This window comes from Peromyscus californicus, unplaced genomic scaffold, assembly GCF_007827085.1.
Source record: "Peromyscus californicus insignis strain IS unplaced genomic scaffold, ASM782708v3 Scaffold_21__1_contigs__length_65335640, whole genome shotgun sequence".
Taxonomy (NCBI): Eukaryota; Metazoa; Chordata; class Mammalia; order Rodentia; family Cricetidae; genus Peromyscus; species Peromyscus californicus.
Genome location: NW_026294514.1, coordinates 55,723,974 through 55,748,871, shown reverse-complemented (window position 1 = coordinate 55,748,871; position 24,898 = coordinate 55,723,974). Strand labels below are relative to the sequence as shown.

The 24,898-nt window shown below is 55.2% G+C and overlaps 1 protein-coding gene across 18 annotated transcripts in view; it reads right to left on the bottom strand.

Moving 5' to 3' along the window:
- Positions 1 to 3,892: 3,892 nt before the first annotated feature.
- The window catches only part of Kif1a (kinesin family member 1A), an 89,847-nt gene continuing 68,841 nt past the window's right edge, over positions 3,893 to 24,898 (bottom strand). For 5 of the 18 annotated variants that reach the window (XM_052750352.1, XM_052750353.1, XM_052750355.1 and 2 more), the window contains 13 exons: positions 23,125 to 23,151; positions 16,216 to 16,239; positions 14,970 to 15,084; positions 13,893 to 14,026; positions 12,384 to 12,445; positions 11,863 to 12,008; positions 11,265 to 11,465; positions 10,722 to 10,799; positions 10,042 to 10,166; positions 9,315 to 9,467; positions 8,661 to 8,853; positions 7,774 to 7,892; positions 3,893 to 7,062 (listed from right to left, as the gene is read on the bottom strand). In XM_052750352.1, the coding sequence (XP_052606312.1) occupies positions 7,020 to 7,062; positions 7,774 to 7,892; positions 8,661 to 8,853; positions 9,315 to 9,467; positions 10,042 to 10,166; positions 10,722 to 10,799; positions 11,265 to 11,465; positions 11,863 to 12,008; positions 12,384 to 12,445; positions 13,893 to 14,026; positions 14,970 to 15,084; positions 16,216 to 16,239; positions 23,125 to 23,151 (1,420 nt within the window). In that variant the 3' untranslated portion in view covers positions 3,893 to 7,019. The remainder of the gene's footprint in view (positions 7,063 to 7,773; positions 7,893 to 8,660; positions 8,854 to 9,314; positions 9,468 to 10,041; positions 10,167 to 10,721; positions 10,800 to 11,264; positions 11,466 to 11,862; positions 12,009 to 12,383; positions 12,446 to 13,892; positions 14,027 to 14,969; positions 15,085 to 16,215; positions 16,240 to 23,124; positions 23,152 to 24,898) is intronic. The other 13 variants (XM_052750354.1, XM_052750358.1, XM_052750359.1 and 10 more) reach the window with 3 other exon arrangements.

The window sequence follows — 24,898 nt, the reverse complement described above, 5'->3', positions numbered from 1 at the left end:
CCTTCTCTAAGGCACCTCTGCCTACCCATCCTGGCAGAGGTCCCTGCCTGGAACCCTAGCCTCTTTCCCTTTGTTGGTGTGACCAGCCTGGGAAAGGGTGACAAGGATCCCAGTTCCCTGATGGCCCCTGGAAGAGGCCGGAGAGCCAGCTCTGTGTGGCCTTTGACTTCAGGGGGTGAGACCACAGAGGTGGTGATGTGGGGCAGTGTGTCTACCATGGATGATGATAAGGGCTGTGAGCCTATCAGCATCCTGCATCAGGGCTGGGCATGTTGTTGGAAGGTGGTCCTGATGGAGCAGGACAGCTAGGATCATCCCTGCAAGAGATGGGGGCTGGGTGGTGGGTAGTTGCTGAATCAGAGGTGGCATCCCAGGAGCAGAGACAGCTCCTCATGGCCATACTGAACCCAGGGAGGCTGGCAGCCTGGGGTCCTCATAGCCTGCACAGATGACCAGGACAGGTCATCCTGCTGTGATTAAAGTGTCAGGGTCACAGTCTTATTATACGATGTGGCAGAACTTGGGTCAGACATTTAAAGTGAGAAAATACTACATTAATGTATAGGGTGGCTGTACAGGGTGATGTATATGGTGATGTATACGGAGGAGCTATTCTAGAAGCTGTGTGTTGTATGAACATGCTTGTACACACATACACACCCACATACACAGGGCAGAGGGGTGATATCTACACACAATTTTTGATAGGAATTTATCCCAGAGTATGTTCCTAGTCTTTGGTATATAGATGTTTGCTGCCCGACTGTTTACAATTCTTTTGAAAATAGACCATTTTCACTATGGTTTGTCTATGATGTGACACATTAAGAAGTCTCTAAAACCCCATAGATTAAGATTTGTCGAAAAATTAAATGCATTATTTTTGTGGAAAACAAATTACTTCTAGCAAGAAATGCCCACTTGTTTATCAGAATAGTTTCACTTTGTCCCTCCTGCCTCCCCTCTTTCTTTCCAAAAATTGGCTTGGAAAAGGCAGAGAAACACTGATTTCCTCTGTATGGGAGAGAGGAGGAGGTGGATGAGAGATGTAGAGAGGCAGCCTGCCGGATCTATGCTGGAGGAAGCCAAGTGGCCATGGGCAATCTCCTCAGGAAATACCCCTGGCTGTCTGTGGGGACAGTCCAACCCCAGTGCCTTCTACAGAACTGTGAAACCAGGACGTTGGTGCCTGAGCTTGGGAAGTGGCTGTGTCAGGCTGGGGGGTGGGGGGAGAGGGGCTGTGTCAGGCTGGCAGGTGGGGGAGGGGCTGTGTCAGGCTGGCTGGGGGGGAGGGACTATGTCAGGCTGGCAGGTGGGGGAGGGGCTGTGTCAGGCTGGCAGGTGGGGGAGGGGCTGTGTCAGGCTGGCAGGTGGGGGAGGGGCTATATCAGGCTGGGGGGGAGGGGCTGTGTCAGGCTGGCAGGTGCTCAGCCTGTGTGGTCCTCTGTCCCAGTGGGTGCATTCTGCAGGGTCTCTCCCTTCTGGTTGCTGAGACGGACCTGTCAGCATCTGATGGGCTGGGAGGAGAACGCAGCCTCTCCACTGTGTGTGGTGAGTTTGTTGTTGTTTGCAATTTCCCGTGAATCTGCCGTGACTCACATTCTGAAAACTGCCCTACAACAAGTTTGCATTATTGCTTAATTCTTTCAAAATGAAAAGAGGACATGAACCAAGACAGAAATCTGAGCCTGGCAGATTCCTTGTGGCTTCGGATGAGGAGGAGGTGAGTTCATATTTTCAGAGGGCTTAGCCTAGGGCTGGATATACCACATAAGTCTAGTATAAGCTTTTTGCTTTTTGCAAAAAAAAAAAAAAAGAAAATGTAAAATTTAAAAATGCACGTACGTTTCAGTTGTAAGGATAAACCTGTGTCATTTTTGCCCAGCTCTGACTCCATTTTGGGCACCCACAAATGCTAAGTGACCGCCAACAGACTCTGGAATACCTAGGAGTGGAACCATGAGTCAGGCCACAAGGCCATGGGATGACCCTGGGCTCCGCAGCTGGTGCCACCTTCTGTGTGGCTGTCTTCTGGTGTTTAGAGCCACTTGTCTCCCAGATGGCATCCAACGGTTGAGCACTGTGACCCTGTATCCCATGGATCTTCTTCCTCCTCCTGGGCCACAGCCCCTCCTGACTAGACAGTTCTCCCCGCCCATGCTGGTTCCTCCATGCAGGCCCCTGGTGTCCAGTCCTCTCAGGCAGAGTGCTCAACTCTTTTGATTCTACTGCCAGAGTATTTGGCAGTAGCCACTCACCCTAAATCAGAGGGAGGCCACTGTCAGTCCTGGGTGTAAGGTCATCTGCCTTGTGTCCTGCACGAGTCTAGACTAAAGCTTTCATAGCCTTTAGGGCACTCGGGGCAGAAGAGCTTGGGATCACCACTCCCAAGCCCCAAGCTACTCAGGTCACTTCAGCCAACCAACAGGGGTCCCTGATTCCCGTCTGCCCCTGCTGGGCCCTCTGCCTTCTCTGCATCCCTTGTTCTGCTATCCCAGAACCTGACTCAGGCTGGAGAGAGCGTGATTCTGTTCAGATCCTCTGTGGACAGGAGTCAGGACGCCGAAGCCAGGGGCCAAGAGGATCCTGAAATCCATCCTAAGGAGTAGGGCCCTGTGCTAAGCCCCTGAGTTGACTCCAGACCCAGGCTGGCCCTACTCTATGAAAACACCTGTTACTCTTGGTGTCTGGTGGCCTCAAAGCGAGCCCTGCTCAGTCTGGAGTGACCCAGTCACAATATAGCTTTCCAGAGCTTGAGTGTCTCAGGGCCATGTTACATTTCTGGGAATCTGGACCCTAGCTTTGGCACAACTGGTAGGGATCTAGTCTCATAACCCTGGGACACGCACAGGCTAGCCAGGCCAAATGAGCTCAGGGCTAGAATACAACACGGTGACCCAGCTCAGGAAGTGGAAGCAAGTCTAGCCCATGCCCTCTGATGCCTTCTTGGTCCCCACCAACCACAAGCCTAGAGCCTACCAGGCCTGAGACCCAACACTCCCACCTCAGCATTCCAGACTGACACAGGCACACCTCAGGCTGATGCAATACCATCTGCAGCCAGAGGGTGGTACAACAGGAGACTCCAGAGAACATCCCTGCTCCCCCAGGGTCCCAGCCAACCTGGGGTCCTTCGGAGGTAACCAGCTAAGACGTGTAGCCACACAGATCCCATCCTCCCATGACAAACAGAAGCAAAATGGACTGTCTTTTCTCTCAAAGGGTTAACTAAGACAAAATTCCACTTAAAGAGAAATGTAAAGAAGCCACTTGGCAGAAATTCAAATTCCTACAGGATCAGCATTTCTTGAAATCAAAATATATGCTAAAGTTTCATTTCTGCCCGGAAACTGTGCGGCTCTGTATTAGCCAATCACCAAAGAGTGTGAGGAAAAGCGATGACCGCCAGAGTGAGGCGCTGGGCTCTTGACTTGCCAATATGCTTTTGGACTTTTGTGCATTCATTTTCTTGAAGCCCAAGACACACCGTGAATCACCAGTGCGATGGGGACCCCAAACTCTCAGCCCATCGAAAGAGCAGGACCCTGTGAGTGAGAGCCTCCCATCGGGTCCTGGCCCCGTGGGTCAAAGGTTCTGAGGGACCACAACCCACAAGGCTGCTGAGGGGAGGAGTGGGTAGCAGCTGCCCAGAGCCTGGTACACAGGTATATCTGGAATAGGTTTAGTCGGCGCTGAGGGAAGCAGGTGGGCTCAGAGCTGGCACCCTCATGCACCCCTAACCCCTCAAAGCTCTCTCCTCTCTGCCTCTTTGACCCCCAAGAAGCCACCTCCTCCCTTCGTCACCACCAGGGGCCGGTGCCATCTCTGGTTGGATAAATGTGCCCATGAGCGTTATCAGCTGCAGCGAATAGACAAAGACGTAAGTAGATGGTTGCGTGTTGCATGAGAGCCACGTTTATTTCTGAATTGGACAGAGCCCTAAGTGCACACAAACAGTACAGGGGGCTACAGCTAACACTCAGGTGTAAACAGCAGGATACTAGTCATTACGTCAGATGGTTACGACATGGGGACCAGGGGGTGCCCACAGCAATCACATATGTACAAGTCAGGGACACAGCCTCTGAGCTGCAGGGGAGCCCTCAGGATAGACAAACTACAGGAGGTCCGGGCTCATGGGGAGACTCAGGTCGGCCACAGCATCTGTCCATCCTGGGGGACTGCATGGCTCCAGACCCAGGGGTAAAGGAATGTGTCTTGTGAGGTCCCCATGCTGGGTGGAGCAGAGGATCAACATCTTAGCCTTGTTCACATCTGTAACATCAGTCGTATTCAGTAATCCCAAGATACCCAGGGGTCTCCAGGGGCCGAAATAGATGAGGAGAGCAATTTAGTAGGGGTGTGTGTGTGTGTGTGTGTGTGTGTGTGTGTGTGTGTGTGTGTGTGTTTTGAATAATATGTTGGCATGATTGCTTGGAGCAGGACAGGAGGCCTTAGATGTGTTATCCAGGCGTTAGCAGGGTATCACAAGAACCCAGCCCTGGGTTCTCCTAGAACGCAGAAGCAGCCCACCTTCTCCAGGAAAGATGATTATCTCAAACTAAATTGAGGTTACAGCCTGGGAAGCATCAAGTATCAGAACCAAACTGCCTGTGGTAGTGTTTTTCTGGACCCATCTCATTCCCTGCACTTAGCAGGAAACAGGCTTCAGCTAGGAAGACTTCTTGAGGACATGAGCCCACCCCCAGTCTCCAAGTCAGCCCTCCGTGTCTCAGTTGTCGGATGAATGACCTTCAGCCGACATGATAGTTTTGGGTAGGAAGGGCATGAAGAAATCAGGTTCCCTGCGCTGTGCATGGAGTTCTTGCTCAATCAGTTCTGGTTACGAGGCTCTGACTCAGGGTCTCCCACAAAAGCAGGGAGCCCACTTTGGTTCCCAAACAATACCAGGATAGCACTGGGCCGAAATGGAATGGCCCCTGAATGGTGTGCGTGTGCGTGTGTGTGTGGGGGGGGCGGGCGGGGGTAAGAGTTCTTAACCTTTCTACAACCCGACCCAGGCACAGGTGCTCTGTAGGTTGGCTGGCCTCAGACACCCACATGCTGGGTGGAGCCGGACTCTTCCAAGGCCTCAGCTTCAGGCTGGCTGACCTGAGCGAACATGGCAGGCCTGACTGCCTCTCTGCCTGCTGGGGGCTGGGTGGATGTGTGGCTCTCTCTTGGGAACCAAGAAATTTAAGTAACTCTTAATCCCTTCTTTGAGCAGTTCATGCGTGCCAGAGTGAGCTTGTTAAGGACCCAGATGTCCCCTCTCCTCTGTATCTCAGCCTCCTGCCTCCAAGGTCCACATTGGACAGCACAGGTCACCTGGTTTCTGGTTATGGTTTAATTTTGGTCTGGGGTGGACATCTTGATCTGGATTCTTGGAAGTCAGTCTTATCCTACATTTCAAAGATAGGGTTTCCTGAGACCTGATGCTAAGGACTGTTACCTCGGGTCCCGGGGATGAGGTTAGGCCAAGCATGAGGGTGGCCGCTCATGTGGCACCTGACCCCAGTGATGGTGAATTCTCAGCTTCAGCAGGGCTCACACTGGCTGGCAGGTGCACACACTGCTGCCAGCAGGAACCTTGCTACCACCCTGAACTTGACGCCTGGATGAAGGACAGGGCCCTTGATAACTGTGCAGAGGGACCTCGAAACCAGAGCCTTCCCTTGTGGCTCTCCAGTCAGGAGAGATGCTGTGAACGGTCTTAAGACTATCCATGTCATGTCATGTGGAGACAGCCTGGGCTGACAGGGAGCTCGGACCCAGCAGTTTATCCAGAGGGGGAGGGGCTAGTTAAGGTGTCGAGAGAGACCTGAAATAGCTGAGTCTAACTGCTCCTGATGGGCGCTGGGGACTGGAGGTTTGGTTTCTGGTTTTCCAAATGGGCCCGTGGTATGGAAATTCCCCCAGATGCAAAAGGGGAGAGTCCCCTTTGCCAAGACCACCACGAGGTCACCCTCATCTGCCTGACAAGGACACACATCACTCATTGAGTTCTCTTGCTGAGACTGACAGAGAAGCTCTACCCGCTGGGCAGAGACTGTAAGGGGTCGCTGATCACAGAACCTGCCCACAGATACAGATCCACCCCTCTCTCACCAACGACACCCAAGGCTAAAGTCAGAGACCCTATCCTGAACACCAGCGGACTCTGCCTCCAACCCGCCCCCACAGCCCTGTGTAAACCCGACCACCTTACCCAGCAGCCTGGACACAGCCCAGCTGGAGCCAGTCTGCACTGCCTGGCAGGGGCTGACCTTCTTCCATACACTGCATCTGACCCTCCCCGGGACTCCAGGACTGAAGCCGCCTGCACCACCCTTAGCGCGCCATCTTGGGAACTGTTCCCTCAGAAGCAGCAGACAGCACCTGCTGAGTTGCCTAAGTCTCGGGACTTGCAGACCCCTCACGTACATACCCTGGTGGGTGCATCTCAGACAAAACTGGCCAGGGCGGAGCATCCCTGTGCCAGCTGTTAGGAGCCGTGGCTGTTCACACTCCTCCCTCTCTGCTCCTAGCAGGCTGGAGACATACGTGGGAACCAGCAGGGCCTAGGCTGGGGTGTGGGGGGAGGCAGGGTGTTGGGGAGAGCTCCACATGAACCTTACAGTCCTACCTGGAGGCATTAGAAATAAATACTTATAAACAGAACACAGTCTTATAGTTAATGTCTCAGAGGACTGTTTCAACGCCACTAACTAATGTATATTAATTATAAGTCTGTCTATGCTTAAAAAAATATTAGAACAGCGGCAATACCCTGGGTCTTGTGCCCTCTGACCTTCCTGGCATTCCGAACTTCCCACCAGAGCAATTTTGGAAGAAACAACAACACACACAACCTCTGGGGGCACAATTCGTCATGTGGCATAGGCCTCCCTGCCAGAGGTGGGGTTGCTGGGCCCAGCACAGGTGTCCCCTGGTGGGGGAAGGGCTGAGTGGCAGATGACAGGACAGATGAGAAGGACAGGGGAGTGGTCTGGGCCACTGGATGTCCGGAAGGCTTCGGCTCAGACCCGCATCTGCGCAGATCTCCTCCGGGAGAGCTTGGACCTGCAAGGGTGAGGGTAAAGAAGCTGTAGTCAGAGCCAGGCGTTGACCCCCGGGGCCCTCCAGCAGCCAGGGGCAGCTCAGCAGACCCCACACCACACCATAGCCACGCATCTTCTTCAGCCCCTTAGACTCGTGGAGACTTGATATCTGATACATCAGTGCTTTGGGAGGGTACTTCATCAAGTCTGTGATATGGGAGAGGTGGGATCCCCCCCCAGAAGGGCCTGGATCCATCCATTAGATCCGTCCATTCAGAAAGTCTTCCAGCCGACTTTTTGCATTAGCTGTGAGGACACATGTAGGGGTGGTTGTCTGTGCTTTACCTTGAAGCACCACCCCTAGTAGGCAGCAGGTAACTGCCCCCACACTGGGGTGTGGCCAAGGGGGGACCCCTTTAGACCTGGAATGTGTACACACTCGCTCTCTTGGCTACCTCGTGGTCTTGGATGCTGGATGCTGGTACTTCAGACTAAGGCAGAGTTCTCCAGAGAACCGCGTTAGACCACGCCCCACCCCTCCTGGATCCTGTGACCAACTCCCTTATACAGACTGCGCGTGCGTTAACCCAGAATAAATCCTTTTGACTAAAGTGGAATTGACACTTTAGGTACCAGCGTGATCAAGATTGCCCCAGCCCCAAGAACATGGAGGGTTGGACATAGCTCTCCATGTGATGTTTCCTTTTCTTCCATCTCTCCGCCTAGCCCGTACCGAATGGTCCCGGCCAGGAGCGGGTTGAAGGCATACAGCCAATCGTGCATGTCCTTGTCACTGTTGGCCTGCAGCAGGATGCCTCGGTGCTCAGTGCACACAGCGAACGTGTTGGGTGTCTGTAAAGGGAAGCTGCCGGTGAGAAGGCTCCGTGGCGACATGGTCACTCCCATCCCACACAAAGAGCCGGTTTGGAAAGTTTTAAGAGTGGCTAGGTGGGAGAGAAGGCCAGCCTTCCACAGCACAGCAGCCCCTGGGGGTGGGGGCGGCTAGTTTCTCCGTAAAACACACACTTTGTCCTGATCACACAGGCATGCAGCTCCATTCTGGAAGCTTTCTGAGGGCTGGAAACTTGTTCCAGTTCTATGTTCATGCTGCTCTGTATCCCCGGGGGCATGACTCCAACCTCATGAGCCCGGGACCCTGGCTGAAGTGTCCCATTCATCTGCACCCTCTGGGCTGGTTGTGTGGAGTAATTCGGTTCATAGAATTCTCACCACAGGGAATAAAATATCCAGTGGCACTGGACCTCCTTCCACAGTCTTGGAGCGCCTTCCCTCTAACCAGAGGCAAGGAGCTGGCTCCCACACTTCTAGGCCACTGTTTGCACGTGGAGGGCCTTGGGTCAATGCCTCGGGCAAGAGAGCTTGTTGGGGCTGTGAGGTTCTGCCTCACCTGCCAGGGTTCTCGGGGACCCCCGGACAGGACCTAGCTGTTGACCATTGCGTGGGCGAATGGCAATACTTGCTATCAATCACCAATAGTGGTTATCAGGAGCCTTGCTGAGGCTCAGACAGGACAGGTCAGGGGCTTTAACAGCCTAAGAGGGAACAGTGGGCACCTCCCCCGGGCGGACCCAGTACACCTGAGCTGGGCCCTGGCCGCACCTTGAGCATGGCCTGCTGGTCCTCGCTGTACTCCACCTGGGCAGTGGAGAGGTTGAGCACAAATCTCTCTACGGTGTCCTTGTCGCTGTTGTACATGTAGGCGTAGGGGCGCCGCACCACCACGAAGCGCTTGGCCCAGCCAGCCGTGTGCGGTTCCAGGAAGTGCAAGTACCCCTTCTTGGAGACGATTGGGCTGCGAGGTAGAGACACATCTTTTGGCTCAGGAACCTTGGGCAAGGGATAGGGGAGCCCACAAGGGGGCTCACACTCTATTACCCTGCACTAGGTCCTCAGGAAGGAAGGAGACAAGGTATGAAAGGGTAGCTGACAGATTGCCTTGGGATATCCAAGAACGGAACCACCAACTCATATCTGGGATAATTCCCCAATTTTCAGTGGGGAGATTTGGGAGAAAAAAAGCTAAAGTCCCAGAGCAGTTGCCCAGTGCCCAGTGTCTACTAGATGCCCATCTCTGCCCCATTCACCTGCCCTCTACTCTCTGATGGTTACCTGCTCTGTTCCCAAGGGCCAGAGGGGCCTGTCTGCCTTGTACATAGGTGAGGGGTCCCCCACACCAAGCTCTGCCCTGCACACACGTCAGGGCTGGGTGCCTGTTGCTAGAAAGCTTCTGATCGAGGCAAAGACCTTGCATACCTGACTCGGATCTCTTGGATGTCGGGGACCAGCAGACGCTGTGGCTCCTTGTCCGCCTCTGTTGCTCCAGTAGGGGAGGGAGTCTTCTTGGAGTCAAGTTCTGGCAGGAGCTCGGGCTCTGGGCTGGCGGGCCGGGAGCAGGGCTGGGGGGTCCTAGAAATGGAAGGTAACATTGCCTTCTGCCAGGGTCCTTCAAGGGCCTGGTGTTCCCTGGGAATGTCCTCCTTGGAGCTGCTAGGGAAAAGTTCAGGGACTGTCTGGCTGAGTTGTCAAGAGGGGTTCTTGGGTTTCAGAGTCCATCTGGCTCCAGGGCTGCTGGACTGGGTGAGAAGGCTCCACAGCCGCTCAGCCAGGGTAGGCTCTGCGACGCTGGGGAGGCACCACCCCTCCTTCAGGACATTCTCCAGCCTCTGCCCTGTTGAAAGCCCATACATCTTCCCCTTCCTGTCTAAAATGGCCACCGTTGCTCAATGGTGGCTCCGCGTTCTTGGTGTATAGCAGGAGATGACCGGGATGGGGCAAGGTGGCTGAGGACGAGTGAAGGCCCCATCCCTTCTGGTTTTGTTTTTTAATTGGAAAGTCCAAAACATTCTTTAAAGAAAAGAACGAAAACAGCCAGGAATCTTCGCAGCCAGACAGTGATGTTACAACACCACGGGAGGCGGTGTTTCCTTCCCGCCCTGCCCTGGAGCCTCAGCCCTTCCCCGCTAGTGCAGAGCTCACTCACCTCACGTCAGTGGCACCATAGCGTCCTTCAATCAGAGAGGGGCAAGTGGAGGAGGGGGTGAGCGTAGCTGCACCCAGAGGGGACATGGATGGGTCCCGCATCAGGGTGACAGACATCTCAGAGAGCTGCAGGAGACAGAAAGCCTTCCTCAGGTGGACCTCTGGGCCTGGAGGAGGATGGGGCTGGCCTGTGTTTTATTTTCTGTTTAATGCGCCCTCATTCCCCCTTTTTCCAGCTCAAGGTGCTCCTTATCTTTGTACCCCTGGTCTTCTTCTAACTCCTACACAGTCCTGACTATTTCTCTCAGGGCTTCAGAATGCCCTGACCCGGGTGGGTTCCCCCTTCAGGGGCTATGGGGGGGTGGGGTGGGTGGGAGCATGAGCTTCTGGAGTTGGTAGGAGCCTGTAGGATGAGGGTCCCATGGGGGAAAAAAGATGTCAAGGGGTTAGGAAGAGAGCAGAAGACAGGGCCTGGGTAGACACCACGTGCTCTGGGCCAGGCTGGGTCAGGTCCTCCCTCACACGCCAGCCTCCTCAGATCTCAGGCCCAGGGAACCAACTGTTCAGCTGTGAGGCATCTCACTGGGCCCTGAGAGTTAAGTTCCCAAGAAGACCTTCCTCGCTTTTGCCTGGCAAGACCAGGACCGCCCCTGACGACAGGCACCCGGGGCCTGTACCCACCTTGCTCTCGCTGGCACTGACACAGACGTGGCTGTGGGTGTACTCTCTGTTGAATGTGTGCATGAGGAGTCGTAAGCACTGTAGACAGAGAGCACACCGTTAGACCCGCACCCGTGGCAGTAGGGGCCTCCATCCGCCCTGTCCCAGACATTGTCAGATGGGGGTTGCTGAAGAATAGCGGGCTGAGGGGGCAGCACTCCCACACTCCGCTTCCAGGAAGGCTATGACTGAGCATCACCTAAAGACACACGGCCTCCCTGGTGGCCTGGCTCTGCACAGAGGCAGGGAGTTAGCTCCCCAGCAGTTCAGGGATTCAAGAGATGGCAAGTCACTGCTGGGGAGGGACCTATAAAAGGCCTCCAGCTGAGGGTTCTGAAGGAGAGTAAAGTGAGGCGAGGTAGCAGGCAAGGGACTAGCTGGCCCCTACCCCCCCCCCCCCCCCCCCACACACACACTCCCCGGCTCCTGGCAACTCAGATTGGAGCTGGCCACAAACCAGGCTGGGCCACGGCCATGGCCACAACACCCACCAGCCCAACCTACCTTGACGGCCAGCTCCCTCTGCCTCTCATTGGGGGCCTCCAGAGGCGATGGCTGACCCTCAGCGGACAGTGGGGAAGAGGCACCCGAGGAGCTGCGGGACTCAGAGTCCTCGCTGGAGGCTGGGGACAGCGCCTCAGGGCCAGGCCGCTGGGTGGTCTCCAGCTTCTCCCGTAGGAGCAGGTAGTGCCGTGTCTTCTCCACCTGTAAGGGGAACCACGGTGAGAGATGGCACCAGCCAGAGCAGGCGGCCAGCCACCCCGCACAGCAGCAGGGTCCTCTGGTAAAGCGTGGGGGAGTCTTCCCTGCCTGGGTTATGGCTGGTAACCTGAGGGGCACACTGCTGGCAGGATTCAGAAGTTCCAGACAAGCCTCGTGGTCTCCTTCATAGCTAGCCAGCCACCCCCACGATGCTCCCGGGCCCTGCCGTGAGCGGTAGGGGGACTATGCCTCCGTATCCCGCTTCCCATGTGCACCCTGTGGATAGACTTAACACTGCCAGCTCCCGAGGGTGGGTTCCCTGGCTTCACTTGGGCTTCATTCTGGGTCACAGCTGGCTAGTTGTACTCGCTTTTCGGTCCCCAGTGGCCCCCACACTCACCTCCTGTAGGAGGCTCAGTTTCTCCAGCTCCCACTGATGGTCCAGGATCAGGCTGTCACTCCGAGGCCTCCAGCCAGCCAGGTTCTCCTCACCCCGGACATAGGCCACTGATGTGTCCAGCACCCGCCGGCGCCGGCGCTGCATCCCTGCATGGGGATCGACACTCTAGCATTCTGACAGACGTCAGGCTTCTCCCATGCTGGCGGCACAGCCGCCAAAGTTCTTTCCTTTCTGGGTTCAAGATTGGCTCCCCTGGGCCTACCCACAAGAGGCTGTCTAATAGTCTCTCTCCCATGTGACTATGCCGTAGGTGGCCACAGCAGCTAGCAAACTTGACTCCTCCTCTCTGCCCTCCCATCCGAGAACACTCTGGAGGCTGGAGAGAAAACACTTGTACTTTGCAGGTGAGGCTCCCAACTTAGCAGAGGTCAAGCCAAGGAGAGTGGTGGAGGCTAAGCAAGCCAGGCATCCCGGGACCCTGACCCTTGCCCCAGCAGGGAGTAGTCAAGACGGTCTCCTACCTGGGCTACCTGCGTCGGCCACATGGCAAAGGCTGAGCTCATACACACCAGTCACACGGTTGCTGAGGGAGCAGAGGGAGAGGCCACATCATTAGTAAGCACATGGGGGCAGGCCACCACCACTGAGGCGTTCCGGGCACGGATCTCATCACAGGCCTAAGGCAGGTAGCCTGTCTCAGGCTGTGGTATGTCACATCCTGAGCTGCAGTCCCCTTGCTGGTCTTCAGCTCTAGATGGAGACCCCATGGGACCTCAGCTTTGTCAACTAAATGGCCCTTCTGGAAGCTGGAGCTGATTGGGGAGTTGAGGTACACAGAAACATGAACACATTTGCACCCCCCACCTTCCCCAGATCCTCAGGTGTTGTGGAATATTCCTTTACGCTGTATGAAGATCTGTCACTGTGATTGGTTTAATAAGAAGGTAAATGGCCAATAACTAGGCAGGGTTTTCTGGGCAGAGAGAATGCTGGGAAGAAGGAGTCATGGGGGGACATGGAAGCATGACAGGTAGGAGATGAGGTAACAAGCCATGAGCCGCATGGCAGCACAGAGATTAATAGATGGGTTAATCTAATAATTAAAATAAATGGGTTAATTTAAGTTATAGGAGCTAGTTAGAAACAAGCCTAAGCTACCAGCCAAGCTTTCATAATTAATGATAAGTCTCTGTGTGGTTATTTGGGAGCTGGCTGGTGGGACAGAGACAGACTTGCTATACTCAGCACCAGGCATCATTAGTTCCCTGAAGTCCTCACACCCCACAGAGAAGCCCTCCTGTTCTTATGATGCCAAGGTCACCAACACAGCTCTTTCATGGAGATGGGCTTTGATGGCCACTGAGTCCTGATCCCCAAGCGCCTTCCTTTTGTCTGTGTCCAGAGTTGGCCCGTGCGGTAGATTAGTGGCCTGCACTGAGCCGCAGAGGCCTCTCTGCCCCCATGGTTCTAGTTCAGGCCCTCCCACTGAAGCTATAGTAAGCGGCAAGAATGGGGGAGGATGGTCCAGTGTCCGAGACCCAACTTCCTTGGGCCTTTCAGTGTCCAGCAAAGCCACTTAACTCACCCCCACACGCACACACTCATTCAGCTTCTCCTGGGAGCTGCAAGCAGACATAAGGGCAGAAATTCCTGGGGTAGAGTTGCAGGGTGCCCGTGGGGAGGCTGGTATCTGTAGGCCTCTCTACTTCCCATGGAGAATAGAAGGCTCACTCCCTCATGCCTGCTTGACATGACGCATGTTTCCTACATGTGCTTTCACTGATGGGCGGGAGCAACTGAAGGCAGGGAGCTGGAGGGTGGGCGGTTGGTCCTCACTCCAGCAGCCTATGCTGGGGAGCTCAGGGGCTTCTTGACACAGGAGTGTCAGTCTGCTGGGGTGAGGCTGTTTTTGAGTCCAACATAGTTTTTGCTATGCCCCGGGTGGGAAGAGGCAGTCCTCTCCCATCCCGTTGGTGGGTTCTCGTCTTTAAAGCATAAGCTCCCCGCTCTGCCCACCCTAGTGAGCTCACCCTTCTGTGGCCCTCAGGCTCCCACTGCCGAACAGGTTGCGAATGGAGCGTGAGGCGGGTAGCTTGGCGTCACGAGAGTAGAAAACCATGCAGAAGTCCTTGGTGATGACAGCCGGCTGGGTGCAGTTCTCCATCTGTGACAGATGACAGAGGTCACGGGCATGGAGATGTTCCAGAGTGCCCGGGCCCAGCTCAACTAGGTACAATGTCCCACCCTCCCTCCCTTCCTTTAGGACATAAGAGCTACTCACTGAAGGCTGCTAATGCCTGCTCCTGACCCTTGGCAGAGTCCTAGGGGAGGGAACCAGGGCTCTGTGTGTCCCCCCTCCCCGCCCCCATTGCTGAAGACAGAGGCTAGCAAGGATCTCCAGGGCACTAGCTCTACCTGCTCCCTGGCTGGGTAACCATAAACCAGGGGCGTAGCCTGAAATCTTCTTGCAGATCAAGGCTGACCTTGGCCACTCTCACTCTTGATTCTAACAGGCCACAGCAAGTTCCTTTCTGCTGATGCTTGCTACTCCAGCTGTGCATGATGGGCATATCACAGCAAGTGTGCCCTGAGTATGGGGCCTGGCCGGTGTTTCCCAGGCTCACTGGGCCACTGCCCCTGAGGCAGCCCACACCTGACATCCGGTGTGATTTGTCTCCATGGAGAAGTGATGGCCTTTAGGAGGCCCGGCTCCCACTGTCTCCAAACTTCTCCTTTGATGCTGTGCCCAAGCGGAAGCACTCACATTCTGGTCTCTACCTGCGCCTCAGAAAGGGCCACAGCACACATCTGGCCATAGCCTGGTGCCTGCAGGCCCGGGGCTAGGAGTGGCAGCGAAGGGCTTCTATTTTTGTACTTTCTGGAATGTTGATGTAATGTCTGGTGATGATGCAGCCATTTTGGAGTCTCAAAGCTGAAACCCACACACTAAAGACATAGGTGTGCACTACTTTTGAGCATTGCCAAAGGCATGTGGGTTTACTCAAGGACTTGAGGCGTTCTGAGGAGAGAGTGGGGGTCACCGGACCTCAATGTCACTTTGCAAGTCCCTCAAGCTATAGGGGGTACTGTGGAGGTGGGTGTCTTGCCTCAATGTAGGCAGAGAGGGTCATGTAGATTTTCTCCCGGTAAGGGGTGACACGATTCAGCAGCAGAGAGTTATGCATGGAGCTGTCCCAGGCTGCTTCAAACTGGTAGAAGGTCCTAGGAGAAAGCAGAGGAGGTAAAAGAGGACGTGTGGGGTTGCCCTCAGCAGGAATGGGAACATGCAGACAGACAGACAGAGGAGAACTGCAGGGAGATCACTAGAGTCACAGGTTGGGAAGCTTGGGTGGCACCAAGAAGGGCTGACCCCTCCTCACTCAGACCTAGGACCAAGCAGGGGCCTCCTTGGGGCCATTTCCTGCCAGCCCCAGCTTCCTCAGCTCCACAGTGTGGACTGGGAGGAAGGGAAGAACCCTCAGAGGACACACCACGGGTAAGGAAGAGGGCAGAGGAAGGGGCGGGGGCTGCCCTGGCCTCAGTCTGAGCAAGGAGACATCACCAGGGATCTCCCCAAATGAGTCCAACCCTCCTCAGCCCACCCCTTCCATTGAGACTCCCGCTGCCAAGGGAAGGCCCTGGAGGAGGATGCTTGGAGTGGAAACAGTGGCCCCTAAGCAGCTTCCCATGGGCTCCTGAGAGCAATTCCATGAGAATAGCAACCTTGGGCTCTTTCCTCTGTCCCTGTATTCAGCTGGGGTGTCAGTAGGACTCAAATTTTTCCCAGGATAATGGCTCAGGGTGGCTACCAGGAGCCCAGGACTTTACATCTATCCTAGGGACCCCTGCTCTGGAAGATGACGGTTGTGTGACAGCATCTGTTTCATTTATCCTAACAGAAACCTCCAGGGTTCCCAGGGGGTGGGGGAATTTGCCTCAGCTCACAGCATGGCCACTCCACAGCCCCACTCCCTCCAAGCATCCTCACTGACACACAGTTCACAGGCCAGGTAGCAGCACACTCTCCCACCACCTCATGGCCAGGCCGTTCAAGGACGCCAGCAGACTCCCTGAGGTGCCTGGCCATGTGAGAGCCTGGCTGGGTGCTGCCGTTCTTCCTGTATGACACTGTCCAGGGAATAGGATATGGGGGTCAACGGGTCAGGGACGTGGAACAAGGCAGGCTGGACAGGACCACCGTCAGACACATGTCACTAAGGAGGGGTCTAAGGCAGGTGGAGACAGCAGGGCAACCAGAACAGGGCGAAGAGCAGGCAGCACTGGAGGAGGAGGGGGGGGTGGGCGGAGTAGAGGGGGCGGAGCAAGCGGGGCAGGGGAGAATGGTGCCTGTACCTAGTGTCATTTCCGAAGGAAACGCTAAGGGCGCAGCCAGGACACACGCACACACACAGAAGAGAGCGAGACGTCAGAACAGGCCTTCCATGGCCGGCACAGCTGCTGAGGGGTCCCCTGGAGCCCCAGCCCAGCCCCACAGATGCCCCATATCCTCACAAAACTGTCTCCAGCTATGACCACAGGGGTCAGCTGCATCTTGGCTCTGTTTCCTGGCGGTACGTAGGGCAGTAACTGTCCCCCACCTTATCCTTCAGAACCAAGGAGCTAACGTGTGAGTGAGGAGAGCGTAGGGTGGGCCACCTCGAGCCAGTGTCACTGTTACAGTGACGCCAGGGTAGGACCATCACTGTCACACCTTGCTTGGACCTTGCACCTGTATCTACCATCCTTTGCCTTCGAAGTCTCTGAAGTGGCCTGCAGTTTCCGAATGTAGGGTGTGTGTGTGTGTGTGTGTGTGTGTGTGTGTGTGTGTGTAGTCAGAGTCCCTCTATGCCCTTGGAAAGAGTATGGCTTCTCCAGCTTGGGGTACCCCTCAGGAACTGAGCCCCAGGCCTGTCCTTGCCTCTTGGCCCTGAGTAAAACACCCAAAGGGACGGGTCTGGCCAGGCTAGTGTGGTCTCGGAGTTATCTAGGGTGCTTCTGGAAATAGAGTAGGCTCTTCCAGCTGGTCTAAAGTGGCCTTAGCCTGGGCCCAGGTGAGAGAAAACAAAACTACTGCCCTTGAGTGTATTGGTGGAGGACATTGCAAACCCCAGCAAACTGGAATATCTCCGAAAGCCTGACCAGGGGATGCCAATTTGAGGCAGGTATGACTCCATTTGGACCATTTCCGGTAGCAGGACTGGCCTTTTCAAACACTGCCCCAGTAGCCAGGTAGCCAACCAGAACAGGCTCCCACATCAACACAGCCATGAATCTTCACACAAGTCACTTCCATATGGTGGTCAGTCCCTCGCCTTGGAGGTCATCTGCTGTCCCCTGGGGGCTGTACACATGGGGCCTTGTGACCAGACTTTATCCTCTACCAGCCACGGCTTAGATCATGGGACACAGACTGTGGTGGCCCAAGGATTGGAGGATCTGGAGCTTCTCAGTGTTCCTGAAGCCTCTGCTGAGGGAAATCACCCTGCCCAAGAATGGGCAAGCTGGGGGTGGTGCAGGGGAAGCAGAGGGACTGTCACCTTTGTGGGACCCACCAAATACGCAGGCCATTATGTGGGACCCACGATCTATTACCATCCATAATAAGGCAGAAAAATAGAATTCAGAGACGCTGAGGTGGCCTACACAGGAAAGCCCAGGACAAAGACAATGGGGAAGCCCTTGGAGGTGCAGTGGACCCCCACTCTACATGGAGTTCAGGATCCCCTTGGATTACTGGGCATCAGGTACCTCAGGGGAAGCCGGGACCCCCTCCACACAGCCTCTCACTCCTTACGGGCTGACATTTAGCCAATGGCTCGGAGATGGGAACCCCAGCATTCCTGGGCCAAAATGTACTCCCTATTGGGAGGCATCCACAGGGTGGAAGACAGTGTCTAGAGATGCGGCCTCCAGGAGCGAGTGGAACTACATAAGGCTGCCAGGGGTTCTCCATGACAGAACTCTGATGGCTAAGAGGAGACAGAGCATACACGTGCGTCTCCTGCCTTTTGTCACATGATGCCTTTATGTCACTTTATAACTGCAGCAAGAAGCCTTCTCCAGATGCCAGTCTCCCCTGATCCCAACCCGTAATGGACCAGAACTCCAAGCCCCAACACTCTTCTCCAAGTCACCCAACCTCAGACAGTTTCCTAGAGTGTCGCGAAATGGACCAGTAGCTCTCAGATACACTACGAGAGCAGTCCAAACAGCCAAGACCCTATACCAGAACCACTCAGGAACTTGCTAGGGTGTGCATTCTCGAGCCTCACCCCAGACCATTGAGTCAGAAACTGTGAGCAGAGAACCTCAGCTGACCCCAAACGGCCTCTGTTATCTGCTCTGCCCCCCATCATCTTGCAGACCCTCCAAGGACAGCTGAAGAAACAGGTCTAGGGCAGGCAAAGTCCCTCCAAGCCCCATCACCAACTGCTTTGGCTGCAACCCCTCTGGTGCCTCCTGAGCCCACGTCCACTGTGCATACCCCCTTGGCCTCCCCGTAGACATGGCATTCCTGGGACCCCATTCCAATGGACGGGACGTGAAATGGCTAATCTGCACCATGCAGCGTGTGGGGCCGGTAACATAGGGTCTCCAAAGGAAAGGTTGGCCAGCAAGGCTCCTTCTAAAGCCAGAGCCAGAGCCTAAGGATGTAGTAGCTTGGGCCTCCGGGCAATGTCCTGCCTCCAACTGGCTTATTTGACCCGGAGGGACACCAGGAGGCCTACTGTGTGGTTCTCGTCTCTCCTAAGGGGACACAGCTGCCCTTGCAAGCCTACAAACAGGACAGACAAATTCAGACCTGTAATACGGCAGGCGGAGTGTTCAAGCAGGGAATGAGCCATGTGTGAGTAGTACTGCAGATTTCACTATACAAGGATTGGTCACAAAGAGGACAGTGGGTACGGTGGAACAACCACTCTGTCTACCTCCATTATCATCACAGACAGGCTGCAGGGACCTGGGCAAGTGACTCCACGCCACCGCGTGTTTGTAAATTAGGAACATGTGTTTTCCCAGTCTGACCAGATGATGCTTGTGAACGTCCTTGTGAAGGTAGCTGCACTTCCTCGCCTGGCCTCCAGAGGGCAGGCACGAGCACATCAGGTGCCGGAGAGCAGCAGAGGACATCGACGGACTGAAATGGATTCCCTTGTGTCAACTATGACACGTAAAAGATAAACCCAGGAGGCGGTGGAGGGAGACTTCTCATCACAACTGTCTGCAAGTGACTGTCACAAGACGGTCACAACCAGGAGCTTGCACGAGTGCTGCTGCAAGCATGTCTCGTCAACCTGCTGCTGACGTCTCTTGGTATTGATCACTGTGACTAAAGATCGCTGTTTCAAAATAACTGATGCAATCCAAAAATGAAAAACCTTAAAAAAAAAAAGCTTCCTCTTGCTCATGCTCTCTGAGTAAGCTTGTGGGTTACGATGACACGTTTGTAAATAAACGTTGTCACTCTTTGGCGACGCGCTCTGCCTGCTGCTGCTGACGGCTGTGGAAGTGTATTTAAACTGCACCCCGACTCTGACTCCTCTTAGATCTCGATGGTATCCCAGCCACAGCCAGGGCAGCTCCTTTCGCCATGGGGGAGGGGCTCGATGGCATGACTGATAACAAACGGAGACCAGGGAAGCGGTCCAGGGATCACCTTGGAGACCCTGTGTAAAAGGTCTAGATAGGACACAATGCACGGTCAAGCAGAAATCCCACCCGTAGCTCCAGATCTGATGGCCCATGACAGACAGTGGCCACACGCAGCTGGACCCTCTCCAAGGACTGAAATAGCAGTCGCTCTCGGGAGGCTGGACCAGCCACCTCAGCAAGCTGTACTCCGAACCCTCCCTGCCGGTTCATGGTGGCTCTCCACCTCTCTGGCTGGGTCCTGATCGGATCATCCTGGCCTGCTTTCCTCACTCTTCAAGGTGACCTGTGGTTCCTTCAAGGGTCCCATCCTTTGGGGGAACTACGAGGCTAGAATCTGAACCCTAACCTGAAGACATATTCAGCAGATCCAGACAGGCAAAGGGGAGATGGAGACAGGCAGGTAAGGAGGACACCTAGACCAGGAGGTGCTGCTCACCATGACGCCTGCCAAGGAAGGATGTGGGCTGAGGAGCTGGGAGGGCAAGCGAGCCAGAGAGAGGGCGTGTAGTTGCGGAGAGCCTCTTCCTGATACACAGACCGTAGGGATGTACAGGAACCCAGGAAAACAGAGTGTGGCCCTATCTAAGATCTGCCTGGCAAGTGCTGGGGCCACAGCCCAGCAGAGGCAGTCAGAGCTGGTAATGACTTCTGTACCTGGAAGACGGCCTTCCTTCCATGACCCTCCCCCCCTCCACATTGGCACGTCCAGTCTTGATAGTCACTATCCTTGGGGGAGGACTCACTTTGGCCAGACCCACCTTTAGGGAAATCCTGGTTAGTTGCTCCCGACTCTCCTCTTGTATTCATGGGACCCCTTTCCACTCCCAGCCTGGTTGAACTGGTGCATTTCTCCGTAGGGCCCCGCCCTCATCAAGGAAGTTCAGGAGCTGGATCCTGATGCAAAGCTCTTTGCTATCCCCCACCCCCACCCCAGGGCCTCAAGGCAAGGACAGAGCTTGCTCAGTCTGCCACGGCAGTGGGGATGGGGTGAAGGAGTCCAATGGGCTTTAGTGTCTCTGGACCCCACAGTTCCAGATGCAGCTCAGAGGATTGGAGGGATGCCTCAAAGAACGAATGCTATGAGCTCACAAATACACCAGAGGAGATAGACAGGAAAATGGGTTTCCATGAGACCCCACATCCGGCCCTCCCCAGGAGGCTAGAGAACTCTCAGAGCTTTAGGAAAATGAGTTCTGAAGCTCGGTAGATGAAAAGAGCCAAGATACAGCTACTCCTCTACTTCCTGTGGATGCTTCAGAAGGACCCGGCTTTAAAGGACCTGATGCCCCTTACACCCATCCAGGAGAACACCATAATTCAGCATAGGCAGGATATGAAGCCATTGAAGGAGCACAGGATGGGCAGAAGGTCAGACTGAGTGTCTTTTAAAATGTGGATAAGAGGTCATAAACACCCATGCTAACACTCCACAACTCTCATGGAGTCCCTGTGTGTGACCCACAGTGTCTTGGTGTGGTCTCTCAGCGATCAGGATAAAAACCACAAATTCGCTCAGGAGCTCTGCATTTTTACACCAAAGGCCACTGTCAGTGACAGTAATGGCTCTGAACTGAGAGCTTTGCATGAATCAGCTAATTCATCACAGCCCACAGCTATCACTACCTCCCATGCCCAGGGCGGGACTAACCTCCAGAAAGTTCTGGCACTTTCATGTCCCTCTTTAGTTAGCAAGTGACTCAATCAGGCTGCCTCTAGCTCAGCTGTGTCGTCCCAGGATCACATGGGATAAGGCTTCTCCCTTTTCATAACCATGATGGCATTACTGGCCACCACAATGGATCCCTGTCCTGTAGAACTGGTTTTGGGAGGAAGCTTGAGTTCCAGCCTAAGGACAGAAAGACTTCCTTTCTTCTTTCCCTCCCTTCCTTCCTTTCTTCCTTCCCCTCCCTTCTTCTTTCCTTCCTTCCTTCCTTCCTTCCTTCCTTCCTTCCTTCCTTCCTTCCTTCCTTCTTCCTTTGCCTCCCTACCTTCCTCCCTCCCTCCATCCCTCCCTCCTTCATTCCTTCGTTCCTTCCTTTGTTCCTTCCCTCTCACGAGGTCAAGCCCCAGGCTGGTTACTAACAACCCTTGAGGCACTAGATGTCTGTTGCTGGAGCTACCTGGTCCAGTTAAGAGGACCTCTCTAACATACAGAGGCCCCAGCAGATGGATGCCCAGTTCTGTTTTGGTCTGAGCATAGATCACTTGCCTCCAGAGCCAGCCCACATGCCACCTCCTACAGTGAGCCCACCCAGCTGATCTTGGTAGGGAGAAATGCTCAGGCTTGGCAGAGCTATGTCCTCTGCTTGAGTGTGGCCACCATTCCAGCTGTCTCTTGATGAGATTTCTGCATCCTTTTAGCCCCAGGTCCCCAGGGAGTGTCCACGCGGCTCTTGGCCCACAGTATCATGTGAAAAAGATCTGGTCAATAACTTAAATGTGTCCCACACCTATTATGGCCCAAGGAATATGTTCCAAAGAACCTCTGTTCTATAACCCCATAGAGTCTCCTTCTGGGGCCCACACTCCCAGGTACCCAGGCAAGACAGCAAATGAATACTTTCTGCTCAGACCATTACAGCCGTGACCACAAGGACACACCTGAAGTCCCGGCTATGCCCACTCGACCCTGGAGCTCTGTATAGGTGGAGCAGCTTACAGGTTTAAGCGCTCATGACTTTAAGAAAGCTGACCCGTGAGACAGATAACCACCATGAAGCTCTGGCCACCATCCTGCCAGCGCCCAGAAGGTGACACCTTACTTGGCCTTCCATTCAGAACAGCCCCAAGTTCTCCCTGGACTCAGTATGGACTCGGGACTTGGAGGCTGTCCTTTCCCAGTGATTACTGAGTCCCGGCACAGGCCAGTGCGAAAGGAAGCCGCAGCCATCTCCCCTACCAGGACTCAGCGCTGGTAAGTGAGTCTGAAATGGGCACGAGCCACGTTCAAAAGCCTGCTAGTCTCCTCGTGGAGTTAGTGCCTGCCACTTCCAAAAGGCGAGGCCGAGGCCATGGCTGGGGTAAAGTGAGGCTAGAGTGATGTCCCTCCTCCTGACTTGGCCTGGAAAGGGCTCCCTGGCAGCTGTGGAGCACATGGGAGCTCGAGTCTCCTGGCTGTGGGTCCTGTCTGCCCCTTCCCCATGCTCCCGGCTCTGCCTGCTACGGCCCCTTGCAGGAAGTGGCTGGCCCTTGGGAGCTGGTGCAGCCCAGCAGCCGGGTTGTCCAGCCTGCATGCGGGAGATACCTGCACCCACTGTGGCCAGGCTAGAGGTTGGCATAGGAGGCAAGGCTGGGATGGGAGGAGCAGGAGCCGGCCAGTGTCTACAGAGGCAGAGAACTACAAAAGCAGCCGAAATCAGGAGTGAAGGCTAGAGGAGGCGGGAGAGACTCAGCCAGGAAGGTGGGGCTGGGGGAGGAGAATAAAAATAAAACCAGAAAGCTATGATACCAAGGAAACGAAATTAAAAGGAGGGAGAAACAGGAAGGAAAGGTGAGCAAGTTATGAGTTGAAAAAGCTAGAAATTAAAAATTTCAGGGTTGTGTAGGTGACCGGGGAAGGGGAAGGGGAAGGGAAGAGGCTGAAATCAAACCGAGGGACAGAAATGGTACCTAGGTATGTCCGAATCAAGAAACTGCCTGCAAAACACAAACAACCACACGTTAGTGAAGGGCTGCGGGTGGGCAGCGGGACAGCAGGGTAGCAGCAGCAAGCGGCAGCGGCGGGCAGCCGCCTGTGGCTGGCGGACCCACTCAGGGCCAGGGGGGGCTGCAAAGCAGGGACCACGGAGCAGGAAGAGGCCCAGGTGTGGCAAAGCGCATGGTGGCCTGAGGCCCTGGGCAGAGCTAGGCCAGGCCCAAGCCGCAGCCTTTACAGAGTGGCTGGTCTCTGAGCAGCCTGGCCCTCAAAGGCTCCTAAGATGTCAGCCATGTCCAGGGAACAGGAAGCTGGCCCCAGTGGGCCCTGGGGAGGAGGCCATGAACTAAGGAGCGTGCCTGAGACTTTCCTGGGGTAGGGAAGGCTGGGGTTGCACCAGCAGGAACAGCAAGGGCAGGAGCCAAGCCAGCGGCCACGTCTGTCTTCCCTCCTCCTGGCACCCAGGGGCTCCAGCCTAGGTGTGGGGTTGGACACGGAACAGGACAGAAGCTAGGCAGTCCAGGGCCAGGGCCGAGCCTGGTTAACCAAAGTTCTGTCAGCTGACGGACAATGAGTCTTGGCCTCCTAGTTGCCCTCAACAGCTGAGCTGGTGGGGAGCGGATGACAAGAAGACACCGGCCACAAGGTCTTCAATACAAGGAGACAACTTAGGAAGGAAGGTCCGGAAGGCTCCCACCTACCCACTGGCCTCCTGGTCTCATCCCTCCTCCTCTGCTCCCAGAATGTTTTGCAGTGGGTAGTCAGAGGTCAGGGGGGTTAAGTCACTCCCAGACCCCAAAGCACCTCTTAGCACTCAGTGTCAGATGGGGCCTCCCAGTGCCCACCCTTGCCTCCGTGGCCCTGAACTCCCATGCCCAGGTACCGTGGCCTACACTCAGGGGCAGCACTCATATTAGGAGGGTCATAGGTCTCCCTGCCTCAGCAGGGTGCATTTGCAGAGCAAGAGGCGACGGAAGACCAGAGGACGCTCTAGGTCCCGGCTCATGTCGTGGTCTGGCTCTCCTGCTATTCCTCGACGTGAACTCCAGCCTACCCCTCATCGTGCAATCTTCCCAAGAGAACGCCTCCAGGAGCACAGGGTGAGGAGCACAGCCACATGTGTATACCCTAGTCTCTGTCCTGTCCTGTTCACTGTCCCCACTGCCGCCCAGCCCGGGCTCCCGGTTGAGGTTGCCTATGGTGCTCTGGGGAGGACCTGTTCTGGTGTCTCCCCAGGTGTCTGTGAAGAAGTAGAGCTTTGGACCCAGAAGCTGGAAGAACAGGCCACACCCAGGACTCTGGGTCCATACAACCCCTCACAGGGGTGTGATCCTCCTGCGCCTCTCCAAGGGTGTCTGTCACACCCTCAAAAAATGTTTTTGCCACAAACAGCCTCAGCTATAGGTCCTGGGTCAGCTCTTGGCTCCTTGGCGTTGGGCCAGGCTGAGGAAGAACCAGGCCAGGGCTCAGCCCCGGACAAACACTCCACAAATCCTTGGAAGACTGTGTCCCAGGCAATTTTGTCCAGCTGGGCACCTGCCTCGGCAGGGTGACTCTTGCAGTGCCTGGCCGTTGGCAGCCTTTGTGAGAACTGTCATACCCATGCACCTTGGCAAACCCTTCAGGGCTGCCAAGAACATCTCAGGGGTCCACTACCCCTCTACTGTTCAAATGAAGATGGGAGCTGGGACTCTCTGGAGCTTGGAAAGCGATGAAAAGCATGTGTTCAGTGGTGACCCACAGTCACCC